The sequence below is a fragment of the Scyliorhinus torazame genome, chromosome 21 (assembly GCF_047496885.1).
Source record: "Scyliorhinus torazame isolate Kashiwa2021f chromosome 21, sScyTor2.1, whole genome shotgun sequence".
Lineage (NCBI taxonomy): Eukaryota > Metazoa > Chordata > Chondrichthyes > Carcharhiniformes > Scyliorhinidae > Scyliorhinus > Scyliorhinus torazame.
In genome coordinates, this window is record NC_092727.1 from 16,281,002 (window position 1) to 16,305,180 (window position 24,179).

The 24,179-nt window shown below is 51.2% G+C and overlaps 1 protein-coding gene across 4 annotated transcripts in view; it reads left to right on the forward strand.

The window, feature by feature from the left end:
* Nucleotides 1–24,179, forward strand: part of LOC140398199 (serine/threonine-protein kinase SIK2-like) — a 164,965-nt gene that overhangs the window by 56,784 nt on the left and 84,002 nt on the right. For all 4 annotated transcript variants that reach the window (XM_072486562.1, XM_072486563.1, XM_072486564.1 and 1 more), the window contains exon 3: nt 8,113–8,176. In XM_072486562.1, coding sequence (XP_072342663.1) covers nt 8,113–8,176 — 64 coding nt within the window. The remainder of the gene's footprint in view (nt 1–8,112; nt 8,177–24,179) is intronic.

Here is a 24,179-nt window from a genome sequence, read left to right on the forward strand (position 1 = left end):
CGGATCCGTAGTGACGCAGCAGCTTGTCACGGATCCGTAGTGACACAGCAGCTTGACACGGATCCGTAGTGACGCAGCAGCTTGACACGGATCCGTAGTGACGCAGCAGCTTGACACGGATCCGTAGTGACGCAGCGGCCTGACACGGATCCGTAGTGACGCAGCCGCCTGTCACGGATCCGTAGTGACGCAGCAGCCTGACACGGATCCGTAGTGACGCAGCCGCCTGTCACGGATCCGTAGTGACGCAGCAGCTTGACACGGATCCGTAGTGACGCAGCCGCCTGTCACGGATCCGTAGTGACGCAGCAGCCTGACACGGATCCGTAGTGACGCAGCCGCCTGTCACGGATCTGTAGTGACGCAGCAGCCTGACACGGATCCGTAGTGACGCAGCAGCTTGACACGGATCCGTAGTGACGCAGCAGCCTGACACGGATCCGTAGTGACGCAGCAGCCTGACACGGATCCGTAGTGACGCAGCAGCTTGACACGGATCCGGAGTGACGCAGCCGCCTGTCACGGATCCGTAGTGACGCAGCAGCCTGTCACGGATCCGTAGTGACGCAGCAGCCTGTCACGGATCCGTAGTGACGCAGCAGCCTGACACGGATCCGTAGTGACGCAGCAGCCTGTCACGGATCCGTAGTGACGCAGCAGCCTGTCACGGATCCGTAGTGACGCAGCCGCCTGTCACGGATCCGTAGTGACGCAGCCGCCTGTCACGGATCCGTAGTGACCCAGCAGCCTGTCACGGATCCGTAGTGACGCAGCAGCCTGACACGGATCCGTAGTGACGCAGCCGCCTGTCACGGATCCGTAGTGACGCAGCCGCCTGTCACGGATCCGTAGTGACGCAGCAGCCTGTCACGGATCCGTAGTGACGCAGCAGCTTGACACGGATCCGTAGTGACGCAGCAGCCTGACACGGGACCGTCGTGACGCAGCAGCCTGACACGGATCCGTAGTGACGCAGCAGCCTGACACTGATCCGTAGTGACGCAGCAGCCTGACACGGATCCGTAGTGACGCAGCCGCCTGTCACGGATCCGTAGTGACGCAGCAGCTTGACACGGATCCGTAGTGACGCAGCAGCTTGTCACGGATCCGTAGTGACGCAGCAGCTTGTCACGGATCCGTAGTGACGCAGCCGCCTGTCACGGATCCGTAGTGACGCAGCAGCCTGACACGGATCCGTAGTGACGCAGCCGCCTGTCACGGATCCGTAGTGACGCAGCAGCTTGACACGGATCCGTAGTGACGCAGCAGCTTGTCACGGATCCGTAGTGACGCAGCCGCCTGTCACGGATCCGTAGTGACGCAGCAGCCTGACACGGATCCGTAGTGACGCAGCCGCCTGTCACGGATCCGTAGTGACGCAGCAGCTTGACACGGATCCGTAGTGACGCAGCCGCCTGACACGGATCCGTAGTGACGCAGCCGCCTGACACGGATCCGTAGTGACGCAGCAGCTTGACACGGATCCGTAGTGACGCAGCCGCCTGTCACGGATCCGTAGTGACGCAGCAGCCTGACACGGATCCGTAGTGACGCAGCCGCCTGTCACGGATCCGTAGTGACGCAGCAGCTTGACAGGGATCCGTAGTGACGCAGCCGCCTGTCACGGATCCGTAGTGACGCAGCCGCCTGTCACGGATCCGTAGTGACGCAGCAGCCTGACACGGATCCGTAGTGACGCAGCAGCCTGACACGGATCCGTAGTGACGCAGCAGCCTGACACGGATCCGTAGTGACGCAGCAGCTTGACACGGATCCGTAGTGACGCAGCAGCCTGACACGGATCCGTAGTGACGCAGCAGCTTGACACTGATCCGTAGTGACGCAGCAGCCTGACACGGATCCGTAGTGACGCAGCAGCCTGACACGGATCCGTAGTGACGCAGCAGCCTGTCACGGATCCGTAGTGACGCAGCAGCTTGACACGGATCCGGAGTGACGCAGCCGCCTGACACGGATCCGTAGTGACGCAGCCGCCTGTCACGGATCCGTAGTGACGCAGCAGCTTGACACGGATCCGTAGTGACGCAGCAGCCTGTCACGGATCCGTAGTGACGCAGCAGCCTGTCACGGATCCGTAGTGACGTAGCCGCCTGACACGGATCCGTAGTGACGCAGCAGCCTGACACGGATCCGTAGTGACGCAGCAGCCTGACACGGATCCGTAGTGACGCAGCAGCCTGACACGGATCCGTAGTGACACAGCAGCCTGACACGGATCCGTAGTGACACAGCAGCTTGACACGGATCCGTAGTGACACAGCAGCTTGACACGGATCCGTAGTGACGCAGCCGCCTGTCACGGATCCGTAGTGACGCAGCCGCCTGTCACGGATCCGTAGTGACGCAGCCGCCTGTCACGGATCCGTAGTGACGCAGCAGCCTGACACGGATCCGTAGTGACGCAGCAGCCTGACACGGATCCGTAGTGACGCAGCAGCCTGACACGGATCCGTAGTGACGCAGCAGCCTGTCACGGATCCGTAGTGACGCAGCAGCCTGACACGGATCCGTAGTGACGCAGCAGCCTGACACGGATCCGTAGTGACACAGCAGCCTGACACGGATCCGTAGTGACACAGCAGCTTGACACGGATCCGTAGTGACGCAGCAGCCTGTCACGGATCCGTAGTGACGCAGCCGCCTGTCACGGATCCGTAGTGACGCAGCCGCCTGTCACGGATCCGTAATGACGCAGCAGCCTGACACGGATCCGGAGTGACGCAACCGCCTGACACGGATCTGTAGTGACGCAGCCGCCTGACACGGATCCGTAGTGACGCAGCAGCCTGACACGGATCCGTAGTGACGCAGCAGCCTGACACGGATCCGTAGTGACGCAGCCGCCTGACACGGATCTGTAGTGACGCAGCCGCCTGACACGGATCCGTAGTGACGCAGCAGCCTGACACGGATCCGTAGTGACGCAGCAGCTTGACACGGATCCGTAGTGACGCAGCAGCCTGTCACGGATCCGTAGTGACGCAGCAGCCTGTCACGGATCCGTAGTGACGCAGCCGCCTGTCACGGATCCGTAGTGACGCAGCAGCCTGTCACGGATCCGTAGTGACGCAGCAGCCTGTCACGGATCCGTAGTGACGCAGCAGCCTGTCACGGATCCGTAGTGACGCAGCCGCCTGACAAGGATCCGTAGTGACGCAGCCGCCTGTCACGGATCCGTAGTGACGCAGCCGCCTGTCACGGATCCGTAGTGACGCAGCAGCCTGTCACGGATCCGTAGTGACGCAGCCGCCTGTCACGGATCCGTAGTGACGCAGCCGCCTGTCACGGATCCGTAGTGACGCAGCCGCCTGTCACGGATCCGTAGTGACGCAGCAGCCTGTCACGGATCCGTAGTGACGCAGCCGCCTGTCACGGATCCGTAGTGACGCAGCCGCCTGTCACGGATCCGTAGTGACGCAGCAGCTTGACACGGATCCGTAGTGACGCAGCCGCCTGTCACGGATCCGTAGTGACGCAGCCGCCTGTCACGGATCCGTAGTGACGCAGCAGCCTGACACGGATCCGTAGTGACGCAGCCGCCTGACACGGATCCGTAGTGACGCAGCCGCCTGACACGGATCCGTAGTGACGCAGCAGCCTGACACGGATCCGTAGTGACGCAGCAGCCTGACACGGATCCGTAGTGACGCAGCCGCCTGTCACGGATCCGTAGTGACGCAGCAGCCTGTCATGGATCCGTAGTGACGCAGCAACCTGACACGGATCCTTAGTGACGCAGCAGCCTGACACGGATCCGTAGTGACGCAGCCGCCTGACACGGATCCGTAGTGACGCAGCAGCCTGACACGGATCCGTAGTGACGCAGCCGCCTGACACTGATCCGTAGTGACGCAGCAGCCTGACACGGATCCGTAGTGACGCAGCAGCCTGTCACGGATCCGTAGTGACGCAGCAGCCTGACACGGATCCGTAGTGACGCAGCAGCCTGACACGGATCCGTAGTGACGCAGCCGCCTGTCACGGATCCGGAGTGACGCAGCCGCCTGTCACGGATCCGTAGTGACGCAGCAGCCTGACACGGATCCGTAGTGACGCAGCAGCCTGTCACGGATCCGTAGTGACGCAGCAGCCTGTCACGGATCCGTAGTGACGCAGCCGCTTGACACGGATCCGTAGTGACGCAGCAGCCTGACACGGATCCGTAGTGACGCAGCAGCCTGGCACGGATCCGTAGTGACGCAGCCGCTTGACACGGATCCGTAGTGACGCAGCAGCCTGACACGGATCCGTAGTGACGCAGCAGCCTGTCACGGATCCGTAGTGACGCAGCCGCTTGACACGGATCCGTAGTGACGCAGCAGCCTGACACGGATCCGTAGTGACGCAGCAGCCTGACACGGATCCGTAGTGACGCAGCAGCTTGTCACGGATCCGTAGTGACGCAGCCGCTTGACACGGATCCGTAGTGACGCAGCAGCCTGACACGGATCCGTAGTGACGCAGCAGCGTGACACGGATCCGTATTGACGCAGCAGCCTGTCACGGATCCGTAGTGACGCAGCCGCCTGACACGGATCCGTATTGACGCAGCAGCCTGTCACGGATCCGTAGTGACGCAGCCGCCTGACACGGATCCGTAGTGACGCAGCAGCTTGTCACGGATCCGTAGTGACGCAGCCGCCTGACACGGATCCGTAGTGACGCAGCCACCTGTCACGGATCCGTAGTGACGCAGCCGCCTGACACGGATCCGTAGTGACGCAGCAGCTTGTCACGGATCCGTAGTGACGCAGCAGCTTGTCACGGATCCGTAGTGACGCAGCAGCTTGACACGGATCCGTAGTGACGCAGCAGCTTGACACGGGACCGTCGTGACGCAGCCGCTTGACACGGATCCGTAGTGACGCAGCAGCTTGTCACGGATCCGGAGTGACGCAGCAGCTTGACACGGATCCGTAGTGACGCAGCAGCTTGACACGGGACCGTCGTGACGCAGCAGCCTGACACGGGCTGTGCGAGCTTTTTATTTTCCATTGGCTTGGAAAATATCGCCAAGATTTTTAATTTCAAACCAAGCAGTGAGACGAGGAAATGTCTCTGAACAATTGCTCTGCGCAAGTCAGGGGCAGCACGGTAGCATTGTGGATAGCACAATTGCTTCACAGCTCCAGGGTCCCAGGTTCGATTCCGGCTTGGGTCACTGTCTGTGCGGAGTCTGCACGTCCTCCCAGTGTGTGCGTGGGTTTCCTCCGGGTGCTCCGGTTTCCTCCCACAGTCCAAAGATGTGCAGATTAGGTGGATTGGCCATGCTAAATTAGTGTCCAAAATTGCCCATAGTGTTGGGTGAGGTTGCTGGGTTATGGGGATAGGGTGGAGGTGTTGACCTTGGGTAGGTTGCTCTTTCCAAGAGCCGGTGCAGACTCGATGGGCTGAATGGCCTCCTTCTGCACTGTAAATTCTATGATCGAAGAAGATTGGTCGTGTTGAAAATGTGACTGCAGATTCACTACTGCCCTGGACCAAACTTCATCCGTTTGTCATTATCTCGTGACAAAGGACTTTGGCGCCGTTGCCCACCTGAGGCTGAGAAGCTGGTGAACCTGCACATCGGCCTCTGTTCATCAGGACGTGGGCCTGCAATGGCTGGTCTTGCTGACACCCTTCCCTCCACTTTGTTCCCTCTCAGATTGGCAGCCCACTGTTTTTGCACCGACTAAAAAGAGCAAGGGCGGGCTTTCCAACTCTGGTTTGATATGCAGCGTGAGGCTCCATCACGCAACATCTTGCCTTTCACTGAACAGCCCCCACGCTGTTGCCATTGGCCAACCAACAGACCCCCCCCCCGTTGTGATGTAGGGGCAGAGTTGGGCATTCCAAGGGGCGCTGAACCAGAGCAGTGTGTCTGGCCTGATGTGAAGAGGCCCTGTGAGCGTGGACACGGGAAGGTGTACACACAAGTGTCCAGGTTTAATGTGCGTGCATGAGAGGCCTTGTCAGCTTGAGTAAAGGGAGCAGCAGCCATGGGGAAGCATTTGGAAGTCCTGCTTTCTCCTCGCCCCCTTCCAGGCTCAGCATGTGCGAACTGATCCTCGTGTACCTTCGACGGGCTCGGGGTTCTGAGCTTGCAATCCTTTTGTTAAAAAATATTTTTATTAGGGTATTTGCAAGTTTTTATAATAATAACAATAACAGTGACATAAACATGGTACAGTTAGCATTTCCACCCCCATCCCAATCTTCACACCCCCCAACAATAAAACAACAGTGTGCCCCCCCCACACCCCCCCCCCCCACACTTTTGGATTTCTGCTTCTGCTGACATTTAATTTTCCCCGAGAAAGTCGACGAACGGCTGCCACCTCCGGGGGAACCCTAACATTGACCCTCTTAAGGCAAACTTTATTTTCTCGAGACTGAGAAACCCAGCCATGTCACTAACCCAGGTCTCCACACTCGGGGGCTTTGAGTCCCTCCACATTAACAAGATCCGTCTCCGGGCTACCAGGGAGGCAACGGCCAAGATGTCGGCCTCTTTTGCCCCTGAACCTCTGGCTCTTCCGACACTCCACAGATCGCCACCTCCGGACTCGGCACCACCCGCGTTTTGAGCACCGTGGACATTGCCTGAGCGAAACCCTGACAAAACCAAGCTTCGGGCATGCCCAAAACATGTGGACATGATTTGCTGGGCTTCCCACGCACCTCGCACACCTATCCTCTACCCAAAATACTTGCTCATCCGGGCTACCGTCATGTGTGCCCGGTGGACTACCTTGAACTGTATCAGGCAAAGCCTGGCACATGATGAGGATGTGTTAATCCTGCTTAGGGCATCCGCCCACAGACCCGCCTCTATCTCTCCTCCTAGCTCTGAGCTTGCAACCCTGATACAAGAGCTGCTTCCTATCTTTTGTCAGTGAACGATGAGTCCAGCAGCGCGGGTTCAATTCCCGTACCGGCCTCCCCGAACAGGCGCCAGAATGTGGCGACTAGGGGCTTTTCACAGTAACTTTGTTGAAGCCTACCTGTGACAAGTTATTATTATTATTATTATTAAACAGCACTCGACTGTGACGCGGCCTCCAATGTCCCCTTCCCTAACCTGTACGCCATTGTTGTCACCACCTGATGTTAATATTACAGGGCTCCTTCACATATTCCCGCTGGCTGGATTCCAAATTACATTAACAGAGGATCTGAAAGTCGGCCGCTGACCTCGATGATTCATCACATTGCAGGGGATATCCCGAAGCGTGCTGATTATTAATAACTTATTTTTAAGACACCAGGGAACATTTCACTTCAGTTTGACACCAAGTTGTTTCACCGTGGTGCATCAGGATTGAACAATGGTGGGAGGTCTGAATAGCGGGTGGACTTTGGAACTTGGAATTCGTCATGCGCTTCCCTCACTCCCCATTGAAAGGTCCATGTCAGCAAAGTGTAAGAATTTGCCACTGTGGTGCAAAGACTAATTGAGCAGAATTATCTGACTAGCGGTAATGTTAGGAATTTAACGTGGAGCTTGAGGTTCAAGATTAAAAATGGCAGAGACATATTTTTTTCTCTCCCTCAAAGCTCTCTCGTAACTATTGCTCTGGGTTCTTAGACAAAACAGGATAACGATTTTGTGGGGTTAGGATTGAAGGTCCATGAAGCACTGGAGGCACAGTGGTTCGCACTGCTGCCTCACAGCGCCAGGGACCCGGGTTCAATTCCGGCCTCGGGTGACTGTCTGTGCGAAGTCTGCACGTTCTCCCCGTGTCTGTGTGGGTTTCCTCCGGGTGCTCCGGTTTCCTCCCACAGACCAGAGTTGTGCAGGTTAGGCAGATTGACCATGGTAAAATTACCCCTTAGTGTCTGCAGGTTAGGTGGGGTTACGTGGACAGGATGGGGGAGTGGGCCTACCTAGGGTGCCCGTTCAACGGATTGATGCAGACCCGATGGGCAGAATGGCCTCCTATATTGTCGGCATTCTATGGATTCTTAAGACCCTGATTACAGGGCTTTGCTCTCCCATTGTGTATTTTCAGGATTCTTAAGGTCCCCAACACCAGTAGATTTTTTGAGTGAAACACAACAATCGTGTTGTGACTGTTATATATGACTTACTGCCTCTTGTGTTAACAGGTGATGGAGACCAAAAACATGCTGTATCTTGTGACTGAGTATGCCAAAAATGGAGAGATCTTTGGTAAGTGGTTCCACTCTAGTTTTTGTTATCAATTTCCTCCACTGTCTGTCCGCCACATCTGGCGAACAGACCCACACAGCTCCATAATGCATGAAAACACCTGGCACAGATGTTCAGCTTACAAGCAGGTTCAAGAAATAAGAAGCGGCTGTCCTTACTTTGATTAACTTAAGTTTAATGGCTTGAAGAGGCATCCTGATTGCAGCAGAAGTTGGAAAAGCCAACAAAGCAAATTGTAAAGTTGGTGATGATACCATGGAACTTCCATTCTCAATAGTTCCCTGGAACTTAGAACATAGAATCCCTACAGGGCAGAAGGAGGCCATTCGGCCCATCGCGTCTACACCAACCCTCTGAGCTAGCACCCAACTAAGGCCCCCCCGTAACCCCACCTAATGTTTTGGACACTACGGGCAATTTAGCATAACCAGTCTACCGAACCTGCATATCTTTGGACTGTGGGAGGAAATTGGAGCACCCGGAGGAAACCCACGCATACACGGAGCGCGGACTCGGGACAGACAGTGGCCCAAGCCGGGAATCGAACCCGGCTCCCTGGCGCTGTGAACCAACAGTGCTTCACTCAACATGGGCTTAAGCAGGGTGCTCTGCCCAAGGGCCAGTGCAGACTCGATTGGCCAAATGCCGTCCTTCTGCACGGTAGATTCTATGCTAACCACTGTGCGACCGTGCCACCCGTACGGTTCCGAGGTTTAGCCTGTGGCTATTCAGTGTTATTGTGGTTCAGTTGGCAGCACTCCCACTTTTTAGTCTAGACGGTCACGGGTTCAAACTCACGGAAGAACTTGAAGACGTAATTCAGGCCAACACTTTTGGGCCGAAGGAGTGGTACGTTGTCAGAGGTTGTCCCGTGGCCCTGTCAGATGGACATTAAAGATCCCATGGCACTGTTTGAAGAAGGCCAGTGTGCATTCCCACATCCTGCATTGGTTGCCGTCAACAGCACCATTGCTAGTCTTTCAACTGATTGTCTTTTGGGAAGACACCAAGTGCAGAAATAGCTGCTGTGTTTGCCCACGTCCCACCCCCTCTCCCGGAGATCAGGAGTCCGAGGTGGACCCACAGCTCCATGCCAGTAGGGAGAGGAGGGACAGTTACTTCCCCAGTGTAGGCCACAGACTCGTGCCTGCCCTCCCGAACATCACCTGGGAGGAGATGGCAGAGGTCTGACCAGGAGAAGACAGCTGGTGACCCGTAGGATTGGGGGTCTGGTGTGGTCTCTGCCAGAGAGGGGCAGAGAACAAGGAAGGGTCGACAGGCTGTGGTGCAGGTGTCCTCTGGTTGAGGTGAGCTCTGCTGATCCCCGCTTCCTCTGCCATGGGGCAACGCTTCTAAGGGGTGCCAACACCTGGTGGGCTCCTTATTGAGCTTGGCCCTTGCTGGGGTATGAGGGTGTCCAGAGGGTTGGCCTGGGTGGGCTCCCAGATGATCAAAGGCCTTCTGAGCATTTAAAGGACACAGACAGTACTCACACCCGGTGTGAGCAACCAGGAACCTGTAAGTAGCACCAAAGGGGTGAGTTTAAAAACAGACTGCAGCAATGGCGAACTGAGCAAGGCCACTCATCCGGAGGGGGACACTCCAAGTCTACGGACTTGGCATCAAGTCACTCCCCGCAGCCAGCCCCAGCAACCCCGACAGAGATTTCAAATGGCGGTTTTGTGTGCCCCTGCCGTGCGGAGTGCATATCTTGTTTTCGCCGCCAGGGAGGGACCGGGGCATGAATCCTGAATCGGCACCGGGCGTGGACCTCTCTTTTGGCCGGACGCCCGATTCTCCACCTGATCGCGATTCGCAATTCCGCTGTCGCGGAAGTGGAGAATTCTGCCCCATGTAAATTCAAGTTTGTCCTCCACCAGGAGATGAAGTATGTCGAGGGGAGAAGGCGCAAAGGACACAATCATACTGTATTTCAGGCCTCTTCAGGAAAATATTTAATTTTAAATCGTAATTTAAAAAAAAAAGTTTCTGAAGAGCTGGAAGTTCTATATTACGAAGAAGTTAGTTCATAAGCTAACCATCTGTCCAGAAGGCAAGCCATTTATGGGAGAAAGTTCTGACTTCCCCACACTCTCATTTAATGCTTTGCTGAGTGTGAATGGAGGGGCTTTGGCAGAGTCAGTCCACTTGGTCAACACTCTGGCTTTTTAATTGTCCCTCTTCTCAATGGACGCTCGTGCCTGAAGAGTTCCTTCCCGTTCCAGAAGCGAACAGTTTAAATCTTAAGAGAGCTTCTGCCACCTGCTATCACAGCATGCTCCGGTCCCTCCCTGGCGGCGAAAACGAGGTATGCACTCCGCACGGCAGGGGCACACAAAACCGCCGTTTGAAATCTTTGTCGGGGTTGCTGGGGCTGAGGATCAGAGTGCAACAGCCCAGAGCTTTGAGGTGGGGTTCAGAGGTGGCCCAGCATTAGATTCCTCCACTTTGCTCTGATTTACTAAGTAAATTGGCCCATGACGTGGAGCCGGATCACAAGATTACTCCGAGCAGCAGGGACGTGTAATGAACCCTGTGCGGTATGTAGCTTCGCTGGCTGAAAGGGTATCATTTCCTGTTTTGCATGCTTGCCTGCGATCACTCACTCTTCAACTGTCTGATCAGAGACTTTAGAGAGAGGCTCGCTCTGTGCTCTCGCCTGTCGAGAGTCCTCCTTCAGGCTGAGATCAGTTAATCGTAGAGGAAGGGTAACACTCCACGGTGCTGATTATTAACGCTCCAGCCAGTAGGCCACCTGCTGCCAGTATTTCTTTTTGCCACTTAAGGGGCTTTTACTTTCAAGTCCTATCATGTTTGCCTGTTTCCCTGGAAAATATTGGTACGTGATTTTGATAGCTACGCAAGTGAGATGCAGAATAAATTTTTAACATTTAAAAAAAAAAAAAATTTAGAGTACCTCATTCATTTTTTCCAATTAAGGGGCAATTTAGCGTGGCCAATCCACCTAGCCTGCACATCTTTGGGTTGTGAGGGTGAAACCCACGCAAACACGGGGAGAATGTGCAAACTCCACAAGGACAGTGACCCAGAGCCGGGATCGAACCGGGACCTCGGCGCCATGAGGCAGCAGGGCTAACCCACTGCTCCACCGTGCTGCCCTTGCAGAATAAAATTTAACAGATCGAGGACAGTTCCTGTGATCTCTTCAAACAGTAACGTGTCTCTTTCTGTAATAAGGATGGATATTCAGGCTCTTATCTGGAGGTGTCAGTGGGTCACTGACCTTTGACACCGTGAACTTGCCTAATATATTTTTCTCGGAACCCATCAGAGGAAATCCTCTATCCTCACTTGCTTGATGTGGAGATGCCGGTGTTGGACTGGGGTGAGCACAGTAAGAGGTTTTACAACACCAGGTTAAAGTCCAACAGGTTTGTTTCAAATCACTAGCTTTCGGAGCACTGCTCCTTCACCTGAGGAAGGAGCAGTGTGCCGAAAGCTAGTGATTCGAAACAAACCTGTTGGACTTTAACCTGGTGTTGTAAGACTTCTTACTGTGCTCACTTAGAACATAGAACATAGAACAATACAGCGCAGTACAGGCCCTTCGGCCCACGATGTTGCACCGAAACAAAAGCCATCTAACCTACACTATGCCATTATCATCCATATGTTTATCCAATAAACTTTTAAATGCCCTCAATGTTGGCGAGTTCACTACTGTAGCAGGTAGGGCATTCCACGGCCTCACTACTCTTTGCGTAAAGAACCTACCTCTGACCTCTGTCCTATATCTATTACCCCTCAGTTTAAAGTTATGTCCCCTCGTGCCAGCCATATCCATCCGCGGGAGAAGGCTCTCACTGTCCACCCTATCCAACCCCCTGATCATTTTGTATGCCTCTATTAAGTCTCCTCTTAACCTTCTTCTCTCCAACGAAAACAACCTCAAGTCCGTCAGCCTTTCCTCATAAGATTTTCCCTCCATACCAGGCAACATCCTGGTAAATCTCCTCTGCACCCGCTCCAAAGCCTCCACGTCCTTCCTATAATGCGGTGACCAGAACTGTACGCAATACTCCAAATGCGGCCGGACCAGAGTTCTGTACAGCTGCAACATGACCTCCCGACTCCGGAACTCAATCCCTCTACCAATAAAGGCCAACACTCCATAGGCCTTCTTCACAACCCTATCAACCTGGGTGGCAACTTTCAGGGATCTATGTACATGGACACCTAGATCCCTCTGCTCAGCCACACTTTCAAGAACTTTACCATTAGCCAAATATTCCGCATTCCTGTTATTCCTTCCAAAGTGAATCACCTCACACTTCTCTACATTAAACTCCATTTGCCACCTCTCAGCCCAGCTCTGCAGCTTATCTATATCCCTCTGTAACCTGCTACATCCTTCCACACTATCGACAACACCACCGACTTTAGTATCGTCTGCAAATTTACTCACCCACCCTTCTGCGCCTTCCTCTAGGTCATTGATAAAAATGACAAACAGCAACGGCCCCAGAACAGATCCTTGTGGTACTCCACTTGTGACTGTACTCCATTCTGAACATTTCCCATCAACCACCACCCTCTGTCTTCTTTCAGCTAGCCAATTTCTGATCCACATCTCTAAATCACCCTCAATCCCCAGCCTCCGTATTTTTTGCAATAGCCTACCGTGGGGAACCTTATCAAACGCTTTGCTGAAATCCATATACACCACATCAACTGCTCTACCCTCGTCTACCTGTTCAGTCACCTTCTCAAAGAACTCAATAAGGTTTGTGAGGCATGACCTACCCTTCACAAAGCCATGCTGACTATCCCTGATCATATTATTCCTATCTAGATGATTATAAATCTTGTCCCTTATAATCCCCTCCAAGACTTTACCCACTACAGACGTGAGGCTCACCGGTCTATAGTTGCCGGGGTTGTCTCTGCTCCCCTTTTTGAACAAAGGGACCACATTTGCTGTCCTCCAGTCCTCTGGCACTATTCCTGTAGCCAATGATGACATAAAAATCAAAGCCAAAGGTCCAGCAATCTCTTCCCTGGCCTCCCATAGAATCCTAGGATAAATCCCATCAGGTCCCGGGGACTTATCTATTTTCAGCCTGTCCAGAATTGCCAACACCTCTTCCCTCCGTACCTCAATGCCATCTATTCTATTAGCCTGGGGCTCAGCATTCTCCTCCACAACATTATCTTTTTCCTGAGTGAATACTGACGAAAAATATTCATTTAGTATCTCGCCTATCTCTTCAGACTCCACACACAATTTTCCATCCCTGTCCTTGACTGGTCCTACTCTTTCCCTAGTCATTCGCTTATTCCTGACATACCTATAGAAAGCTTTTGGGTTTTCCTTGATCCTTCCTGCCAAATACTTCTCATGTCCCCTCCTTGCTCGTCTTAGCTCTCTCTTTAGATCCTTCCTCGCTACCTTGTAACTATCCATCGCCCCAACCGAAACTTCACACTTCATCTTCACATAGGCCTTCTTCTTCCTCTTAACAAGAGATTCCACTTCCTTGGTAAACCACGGTTCCCTCGCTCGACGCCTTCCTCCCTGTCTGACCGGTACATAGTTATCAAGAACACGCAGTAGCTGATCCTTGAACAAGCCCCACTTATCCAGTGTGCCCAACACTTGCAGCCTACTTCTCCACCTTATCCCCCCCAAGTCACGTCTAATGGCATCATAATTGCCCTTCCCCCAGCTATAACTCTTGCCCTGCGGTGTATACTTATCCCTTTCCATCATTAACGTAAACGTCACCGAATTGTGGTCACTGTCCCCAAAGTGCTCTCCTACCTCCAAATCCAACACCTGGCCTGGTTCATTACCCAAAACCAAATCCAACGTGGCCTCGCCTCTTGTTGGCCTGTCAACATATTGTTTCAGGAAACCCTCCTGCACACACTGTACAAAAAACGACCCATCTATTGTACTCGAACTATATATTTTCCAGTCAATATTTGGAAAGTTAAAGTCTCCCATAATAACTACCCTGTTACTTTCGCTCATATCCAGAATCATCTTCGCCATCCTTTCCTCTACATCCCTAGAACTATTAGGAGGCCTATAAAAAACTCCCAACAGGGTGACCTCTCCTTTCCTGTTTCTAACTTCAGCCAATACTACCTCGGAAGAAGAGTCCCCATCTAGCATCCTCTCCGCCACCGTAATACTGCTCTTGACTAGCAGCGCCACACCTCCCCCTCTTTTGCCTCCTTCTCTGAGCTTACTAAAACACCTAAACCCCGGAACCTGCAACATCCATTCCTGTCCCTGCTCTATCCATGTCTCCGAAATGGCCACAACATCGAAGTCCCAGGTACCAACCCACGCTGCCAGTTCCCCTACCTTGTTTCGTATACTCCTGGCATTGAAGTAGACACACTTCAAACCACCTACCTGAACGCTGGCCCCCTCCTGCGACGTCAAATCTGTGCTCCTGACCTCTATACTCTCATTCTCCCTTACCCTAAAACTACAATCCAGGTTCCCATGCCCCTGCTGCATTAGTTTAAACCCCCCCAAAGAGCACTAACAAATCTCCCCCCCAGGATATTTGTGCCCCTCAGGTTCAGATGTAGACCATCCTGTCTGTAGAGGTCCCACCTTCCCCAGAAAGAGCCCCAGTTATCCAAAAATCTGAAACCCTCCCGCCTGCACCATCCCTGTAGCCACGTGTTTAAATGCTCTCTCTCCCTATTCCTCATCTCACTATCACGTGGCACGGGCAACAACCCAGAGATAACAACTCTGTTTGTTCTAGTTCTGAGCTTCCATCCTAGCTCCCTGAAAGCCTGCCTGACATCCTTGTCCCCTTTCCTACCTATGTCGTTGGTGCCAATGTGGACCACGACTTGGGGCTGCTCCCCCTCCCCCCTAAGGACCCGGAAAACACGATCCGAGACTTGCTTGGGCCACTCAGTTGGTACCACTCATGACTGGACGTTTAAGCCCCTCTCCAGGACATGGTCTAATCCAATTCCTACAGTACACTATTTAAAAAAAAAATAAAGTTAAGAGAATCCAATTCATTTTTCCAATTAAGGGACAATTTAGCGTGGCCAATCCACCTCCCCTGCACATCTTTGGGTTGTGGGGGAGAATGTGCAAACTCCACACGGACAGTGACCCAGAGCCAGGACCTACAGTACACTATTGAAGAAATGCTGCATTTTCAGAGGTGGTGGGGGAGATGCTCTTGGCGCTCTGCAATGGGCCTGTAAGCACTTGGGGCTTTGGTGTCGAGAGACCACCAAGAGTTTGGCTATTGCCCCTTTTTTTGTTGTAGCAATATTGGCGTGGGAGGAGTGGAGCAATTTTATGAATTTGAAATGCAGCATCGTCTGTCAGGAGCAGACATTGAGAACATACTGCTCATTTGGACAATAATTGCTTATTTTATCAGAATCAGAACCTAGACTATTTGAAAAGTTTATTTAAAAACATTTAATTGACTTTCAGTTGGTTGATGCAGAAATGAATTGCAACTCCCATGAAATTTGTTGCAGATAATCAGCGTATTGAAGGCTGAACAATGTGCCCTGTGTTGAGGTATTTATGAATGTTTGCTTTTTTTTGCGTGAAAGAGTGAATGAAAAAGCAAACAATTCAGAATTATCTCATTGTGAAGCAAACCGTTTAAATTGTCATTTTGCAATGCGATGTAGCTATTTCCCAAACTCTGCAACTGCTCTTCCTGCTATCTTTTCGGGCATATCCTATCTATTATTTCAACGATTGTTTCTGCCCCTGTCACAGTAAGAGACCACTGATGCTGTTGTCAAGGGCAATCTCAATATTTTTAGCGTTGTGAATGTGCAGTAACCACATTCATGTGCCTCCCGGTGAATGCTTTAACATTACGTTCAGCTTGAAAAATGTACTCAGTCTGTGCTCCCTTGCCTTGAGTTCTGTTCAATTATTAATGTTGCTTCAGAACTACAGTGTCACCCAGCAACACAATTGCTCTGTGGCAGAGGAAAATTGGCTCGATGCCTCACTCCAGCCCCAAACTGAGAGGTAAACTTCAGCCCTGCTGCTTTCTCCCCTTGTCTTGCTCGTCCCTGCCTCCATATCAATTTGTGCCTGTTTCTCCCACGCTGTAACTCTCCCTCTGATCACTTATAGAGTCATTTATGGCACACAAGGAGGCCATTCGGCCCATTGATCCATGCCAACTCTCTGGAGAAATCCAGTCAGGCTCATTCCCCTGCTCTTTTCCCGGAGCCCTTCAAGATTATTCCTGACAAATGTCCATCCAATTTACTTTTGAAACGATCGATTGCCCACAAGGGTAGCAGAAGTGGGGATGTGGAGTTTCAGGTGATTAACACTCGCTGTGTAAGAAAAAATAGCTCTCCCTGACATTCTCCTGCCCAAGTCCTTAAATCTGTCTCCCGGTAGTCCTGTACCATCAGTTCATGAAACAGTTTTTCTTTGTCTACCGTATCGGGACCAGTCATAATTTTGTACACCCCTGTCATATCTTCTTCAATTTACCAAATCTCCCTCAGTCTCCTTGGTTTGTTTATCCCCCAATTTCTGAAATATTGGAACTGCCCACCCAAAAATGTTCAGTGTCCTCTCTTCTCGAGAAGACCGTGATTTTTATATTGAATGCTTTAAGGGGGGCAGCCACTCTCCAGTGCTCATCACTTGAGTGCCCATTCGTCACATTTAAAACCTTGAAGGGCTGTTTGACCATGGAGAGCATCACAGCTGAGCCGGAGTTTTGTCCTCGCTTGATCTCCCAAAGTGAACTCTGTTGAGGGACATTTACAAGATAGCAGTGGGGGTCCAGGTCGGCTTTCCTCCTGCCTCCTTCCCAAATCCCAGGGAGTGTTGAGGCTAATTATACCACCTTTGTCATTGCTGCTGCGATGATTGGAGGAGGCAAACCCAGGGCCGTCATTGATTTCTGTCACTCGGTTTAATCCTTTGCAGCGCACTAACCGACATTGAAGGGGCAGAAAGTTTCTGGAGGGAGTGCCAAGGAAGTAGGTGATAGGAAGGGGCATAGCCTCAAAATAAGGGGCAGTAGATTTAGGACTGAGTTTAGGAGGAACTTTGTCACCCAAAGGGTTGTGAATCTATGGAATTCCCTGCCCAGTGAAGCAGTTGAGGCTCCTTCATTGAATGTTTTCAAGATAAAGATATTTTTTTGAAGAATAAAGGAATAAAGGGTTATGGTGTTCGGACGGAAAAGTCAGGTGCTGAGTCCACAAAAGATCAGCCATGATCTCATTGAATGGTGGAGCAGGCTTGAAGGGCCAGATGGCCTACTCCTGCTCCTAGTTCTTATGTTCTTATGTGATCATCTATAATGTTAAAGGTGCTGTGGGATTGCAAATTGTTGTTCAGCATGGGAAAATGCAGTAATTGATGATTCCTATGGTATCTAGACTATTGCCTCCCCTACCACCACCACCACCCCCCCCCCCCCCACTTCCGGTTAGCTTGATTGGCTAGAGAGTGGTGCAAAATGATGCAAATGACGAGAGATCCATCCTCATACCTGCAGTGGTAGTTCATGGAGTACCGCCTCATTGCCTTGCCTAATATTCGATGTGGAGTAGTGCCTCTCACGTTACCTAACCACTTGTCTCTTTCCTAGCGTAGTCCTCTATGGAACCGCAGCTAATTACCCCAGGCCCCCACAATACCAACCCCTGGGTATTTTGGCTGGCAAGATCAAGGGCAGGGCTGGTGGTAAATTCTGAGCTGTTCAAATCCCAAAGGGGAACTTGAAACAACTAGAAGATAAGAGACAGGAGCAGAATTAAGCCATTCGGCCCATTGAGTCAGCTTCGCCGTTCGATCATGGATGATATGTTCCTCATCCCCATTCTCCAGCCTTCTTGTTTCTCATGTTTAGCTTTTTGCAATTTGTGTAGCATGAAGAAAAGTTGTCCTCGACTACTTGTGATGATCTTATAGCAAGTCATAGAAGCCCTACAGTGCAGAAGGTGGCTATTCGGCCCATTGAGTCTGCAACGATCCTCTGAAAGAACCCCGCCTTATACCCTACCTAACCATTTGGACATTAAGGGACAATTGATCAAGGCCAATCCATCTTTATTAAGAAAGAGAGAACAATCAATGAACTAAAATAGAATCATACATACATACTATAATGGCATCACATAGTACCAGTATTTTAAAACGGTTCCAAACAATCTTAATTTAACTACCTTCAGAGCTAATCTTCCCCATCGGTTGAGCAACACCGTGTAGGTTTTAAGATCTATAAAGTCCAGTAACGTTTACCGCACAGTGTCTGATTTCTATTGGGTGCCTTCTGAGGTTAACAGCAGTTGGCTTTTCAAATCTAGCTTTATTCACACTTCTTGCTGAGATTCTGATCAGCGATTTCCGCTGAAATCTAAAAGGTTTCAGTACTTACTTGAATATGTTCTTTCCCTTTGATTTCTCCATTGTCTCACTCGGTGTCTTTTAGAAATGGTCTCTCCCAGAGTTGATTGATTTAGTCTCTTATACTTTAGTTTTTAGAATTTAAAAGAAAGCAGTGTATTCACACTTTACCAATGACACCTTTCTTTCACACCTTGCATATCTTTTCCTCTGAATCACAACTCATTCAAATCTGATCCGGTTGTGTAAACATCATTACTAAATGACCTTATGTAAACATTTGTTTGAAGTTCTGCTAGAATTATTACCGTGTCAAACCCACAGTTTAGATTCACATTCACTCTGATGGCGGCACAGTGGTTAGCACTGCTGCATCACGACGCTGAGGTCCCAGGTTTGATGCCGGCTCCAGGTCACTGTCCGTGTGGAGTTTGCACATCCCCCCCCCACCCCGTGTCTGCGTGAGTCTCACCCCCACAACCCAAAACGATGTGCAAGGTAGGTGGATCGACCACACTAAATTTTCTTTTTAAAATTTCGAGTACCCAATTCATTTTTTTTTCCCCCAATAGGGGGCAATTTAGCGTGGCCAATCAACCCACCCTTCACATCTTCTGGGTTGTGGGGGCGAAACCCACGCAAACACGGGGAGAACGTGCAAACTCCACACGGACAGTGACCCAGAGCCGGGATCGAACCTGGGACCTCGGCGCCGTGAGGCAGCAGCACTAACCACTGCTCCACCGTGCTGCCCCGGCCACGCTAAATTGCCCCTTAATTGGAAAAAAATAATTGGGCACTCTAAATTTATTTTTAAAAAAGATTCGCATTCGCTTTGTCCCGTGCTTTAGTTACCACTCGCATTGCCCCAACAGTTTAAAATAACATGACAAGAATGTTGCCAACAGAAAAATATTCCAATTTCTTTGTGTTTTCCTGACAAGTTTTCCTGATACTACCTTCAACACCTAACATGTGTGGTGATAGGTAGGCTGTGAGCACCCACCACTCTGCCCATGGTATGTTCCTGACTTAAAACTTCCTGAGCAATGGCTAGGCACTGCCCTCTCTCTAACACCCTCATCAATTTGGGGACATAATCGCCCTGAGTGTTATTCCTGCTGCCTTGCAGTAGTTTACAGAGTGGCTGTGTCACCAAGCCTCATGTTGGCTGGCACAATGGGCTGGATGGCCACCTTCTGTGCTTTATGATTCTGTTTCCCTGATCTAATCAGTATTGAGCAACGTATCAATGTGTTCAGTAATCTTGGGTTGCGAAATTAACACAGTGTGTGTCTGCATTGACTCTGGACTATGAAAGAGATAACAAAGTGTAATCTCCATACATGCAAGTATAAAAATATACTGCCGTTTATGTTGCCAGGAATCTCAATGGCCCACGGGTTATACAAATTCATGAATGATGAGATCCCACTAGCTCACCTTGGCACCTGTACAACAGAAGCGCTTGAGGTGTTTGTATACCTTGGCGGTGCTAGGCGGTGAATGGGACACTTCTCATCAGCTCCACCCCATGCTATAGATCTTTTTGCCCTGATAGCCCCATGTACTTACTCTGATGTGGCTCTGAAAAAGTGTCACCAGGTTAAGGAACTGGTTTCGCCGATATAAACACGTCCTGTGATTCTTGCTTTCCACATTCCACTGTGGAGTCCAAACACCACCATCAGCACAAGTAGAGAAGGAAAGAGTGCTGCACTCGGGTCCATCTCCTGAAATCAGTGAATGTGACCCATTGCAAACGCAAGCGCAGCCCAAGGGATCCCCTGCAAACGGAGGCATGGGCCCTTAGCACCTTGCGTGATTGGCAATATGCTCTTCAGGGCCTCCTTTGAATTGTAACACACCACGGCGACTCCTGAGAATGGGAGCATGTTTCAAAAGAATGCCCTGAAAGCGAACATAACTTCCGCCATGTGGCATGGAGTGGACTCCAGAGGTTCTTCTGCCTCCGCTTTTCGAACATGGCGGCAGGAAATGTTTCTGACATGGAATCCGTACAGTGCAGAAGGAGGCGGTTCGGCCCATCGAGTCTCCTCCGAAAGAGCACCCTACCCAGGCCCGCTCCCACATCCACCCCGCCCTATCCCCATAACCCAACCTGCGCATCCCTGGACACGAAGGGACGCTTGAGCATGACCAATCCTCCTGAGCTGCACATCTTTGGACTGTGGGAGGAAACTGGAGCACTGTGAGGAAACCCACGCAGACACGGGGAAAATATTATTAATCATACACAGCAATAGAAAAAAGCCTCAACAATACAGACCAAAAAAATACCAAATTGAGTGGTCTTGCTGGAGAGTTCAGCCGACAGGAATCTGATCATCTCTTATACCTCAGCACTATTGGTTATTATATTTGAAACTTGTGCCTCAGACAACACACTAAAATTCTATTATAGTGCAATAAAAAAATCCTCTCCCTTTTCCATGTAGGAATCTACAGTTGACGATCTGTTTTAAATCAACATTTAAATAGTTTTACGACTAGTTTTTATCAGCACTCTGGCTATTGTGTTCCTGGCATATTATAAACACTATTCCATTATGCCAGCCCTTTTTTTCTATAGATGTTGCTGTGAATTTTTTATAAGGTATTATTTCTTCTTCAATTGAAGCCTAGTTCATAAAACGTACTATGAATAAAAATGTCAGCATCAATGAAAGAGTAAAAAGATGTATCGCAACATGAGAACTTGTTTGGACAGCTTAGGTGGGGCTTAAGAACGCATTAAAATTACAGATCCCAGAACCTATTCCTCTGTGAATCATTATAATGAGCAGTACAAGGCACTGATTTTAGTTTTAAAATAATTATTGGGTGTGGATTTTCTCTTTGGTGCTGGGTTGGGCGAGGTTTAAGTATTTATTCACAAAGTTGTGCCCAACACGTACATGACTATCCTTGTTAAAATTGGGTGTATTGAAAGCTGTGATGAGTGTTCTGCCAAACTCTTGGCTGCTGAAGAGGAGGATCCACCCCGACAGTCTCTATCTTTCACTTCCCTGAGCCAGTCTCTTATTACGAGGTTGACAGGAGAGTGGTATCCATCATGTATCACAAGCACATGCATGAGGGAAGTCTGGATTGGCTTCTCCTCCCCATTTTCACAAAAAAAGAACTGGTCGTCTTCAGCAGGGCATTAGTTAATTAGAGAAGCAGGAAGCAACCATTAGCTCAACACACTCACCACGTTTATTGTTTTGAACCCACCTATCTGCCTTCTCCCCGTATCCCTCAATTCTGTCTCTCGTCAGAAACTTCACCTCCCTCATCTTCCCTTGCTCACAATTCTATTGGGTAAGTGTTTATCTCAGTCCTAACTCCCTTTAACTGTGCACCTCTTCTACTGCACCCTCCCCTGAACTTATAGTAGAAACTAATAGCCAAGTTCCGCCCGCATGAGTGCGGTCTCAACCGGGACCTTGGATTCATGTTGCATTACATTCACACCCCACCATCTGTCCTGGGCTTGCAAAATCCTACCAACTCTCCTGGCTTCAGACAATTCCCACCTCTGTAACCTGTGATTATCCCTCCCTCCAGTCGCACCGTCTGGACCTGTAAAGACTTAATTACCTGCAAAGACTCGCATTCAAAGTATCGTCTTGCATTATTGAATTTGTCAATATAAGTGTTTGCGGAACCCACCTCTTCACTCACCTGAGGAAGGAGCTGCGCTCCAAAAGCTAGTGATTCGAAACAAACCTGTTGGACTTTAACCTGGTGTTGTAAGACTTTCGCCCTCTGCCAACCCGACTATGACTGGACAAATTGCGTGTGCCTGCCCAATGTCTTACTGTTCTACACTCAGTATGTGGATGCTCATTTGCATTTGGGCTACTTAAAGACAAATGAAATGAAGTGCCGATCTCCGTGCCTGTGGCCACACACTCCATTGGTACGTTGCTGGCAGTCAACTATGGTCACTACACCAGGAAATTGCCACAATCATGAACAGGGTTGGAGGAGATGTTCTAAATGGGCCACAATCCCAAATCTGAGCTCTTGAAGCAGTTTGATTCTTCGCTATTTCTTGGTTGTGTTTGGTGTAAAACAAACGACTGACCTCACAACATTCAGCCAGTGAACTTTCATACATTCTAATCTTCAGCTCAACAGATGTCAAAACTTCTGTTCAAATTATCTTATGTCGAACGCCGTGACCATTTGGTGACCATTCACTTAATTGTCTCTTTTATTATCTTCTTTTTAATGAGATGCTCCATAATCAGTAATGTTTGTTCACCCAGATTTGAAGAAACTTGTAAAACTCTCCTCTGACTTTGCACTGTCACGTTGACATGTACCACACTTAAGGAGCAAGAATCAGTTGAGAATCAACAACGTTAGCTCACGGGGGTTCTACGATTTCCACTGAAAAAAATCCCGTGAGCATTTCGTACATCAAAGTGGGACACTTCAAGATTTTGACGTTGCAGTAAAACAAGTTGAATGGCTGGGGAAGCAGTTATAGATCGATGTCAAGATTGACAACCCAGTCAATGACATCAGCAGATGCCGGATGAATGGTTGTGCCGCCACCAGGAATGGACACCTCCGGGCAGAAGCTTAGTACTCGGGCGATGGTCTGGCCTAGATGGCCAGTCACAATTTGAACTGTTCCTCAAGTTCCAGTTGTGGAGCAAGAGACCAGGGGCGGGATTCTCCGTGGCCTGCGCTGGGTCGGCAGGGGCGCGGGAAATTCCCGCCACGCAGCTCCGATGCCGGGCCGCGATTCTCCGGTGACTGGAGAATCGCGGTCGCCGTGGCGCCGGTCGGGGGTCGCTGAAATAGGCCACCGCGGCGATTCACCGTGGGCGACCGGCTGAACTCCCGGCGTGCTTCCAACCTGGTACCACCCGGCGGGATGTCGGACCCGCGGCTGCGGTGGACGTCCTGGTGGAGCACGGGGGGGGGGGGGGGAGACTTCCACGGGCCCAGGTCTGCGATCGGGGGCTTCCGATCAGCGGGTGTCCGTGATCTGGTGGGGGCCTACCTCCAGCGGCCCGTTGTTAGGTCCCCGGCACAACCAGCGCGGAGACAGCAACCACGCTGGTTGTGTCGGGGACCTAACAGCGGGCTGCTGGAGGTAGGCCCCCACCAGATGCTGGTGCTTAGACGGCCCTGCGCAGGCGCCGGAGCATCGCGCAGCACTCTGGCGCCGTGGTAGCCCCCTGAACACCGGTGAATTGCTGGGCTAGGAGGCCCGTTGACGCCGGCGTACGCCACTCCGGTGTTTACGCCGGAGTCAACACTTGGCCAGGATTTTGGAGAATCGCGGCCTCAATCGTCCGTGGCCTACCCACAAGCGGGAGAGAGTTGCTCAGAAGTTGCCTGCAAGGTTGAAACCTGGGACTTCACGGCTCGTGTCAGCTTCCCAGGTTGCGGTCGGTGACGTTTGCTGGCCACCCAGGAAAAGTGGGGCTGTTGTCAGTTTGCAGGGTGTGACGTGTGTTCCAGTGGGGGCTACAGGATTTCAAATGGGTGCACGGAATTTCTTTTGAGGTCCCATGTCAATAGGGGGGGGGGGGGGCACTCTGGCGGCCGCTGGTGTCGAGCGGCCTGTTTGGTGTCAGGAAGTCACTCAAAGCTGTGTTTGTCTCAACGCAACAGAAACAG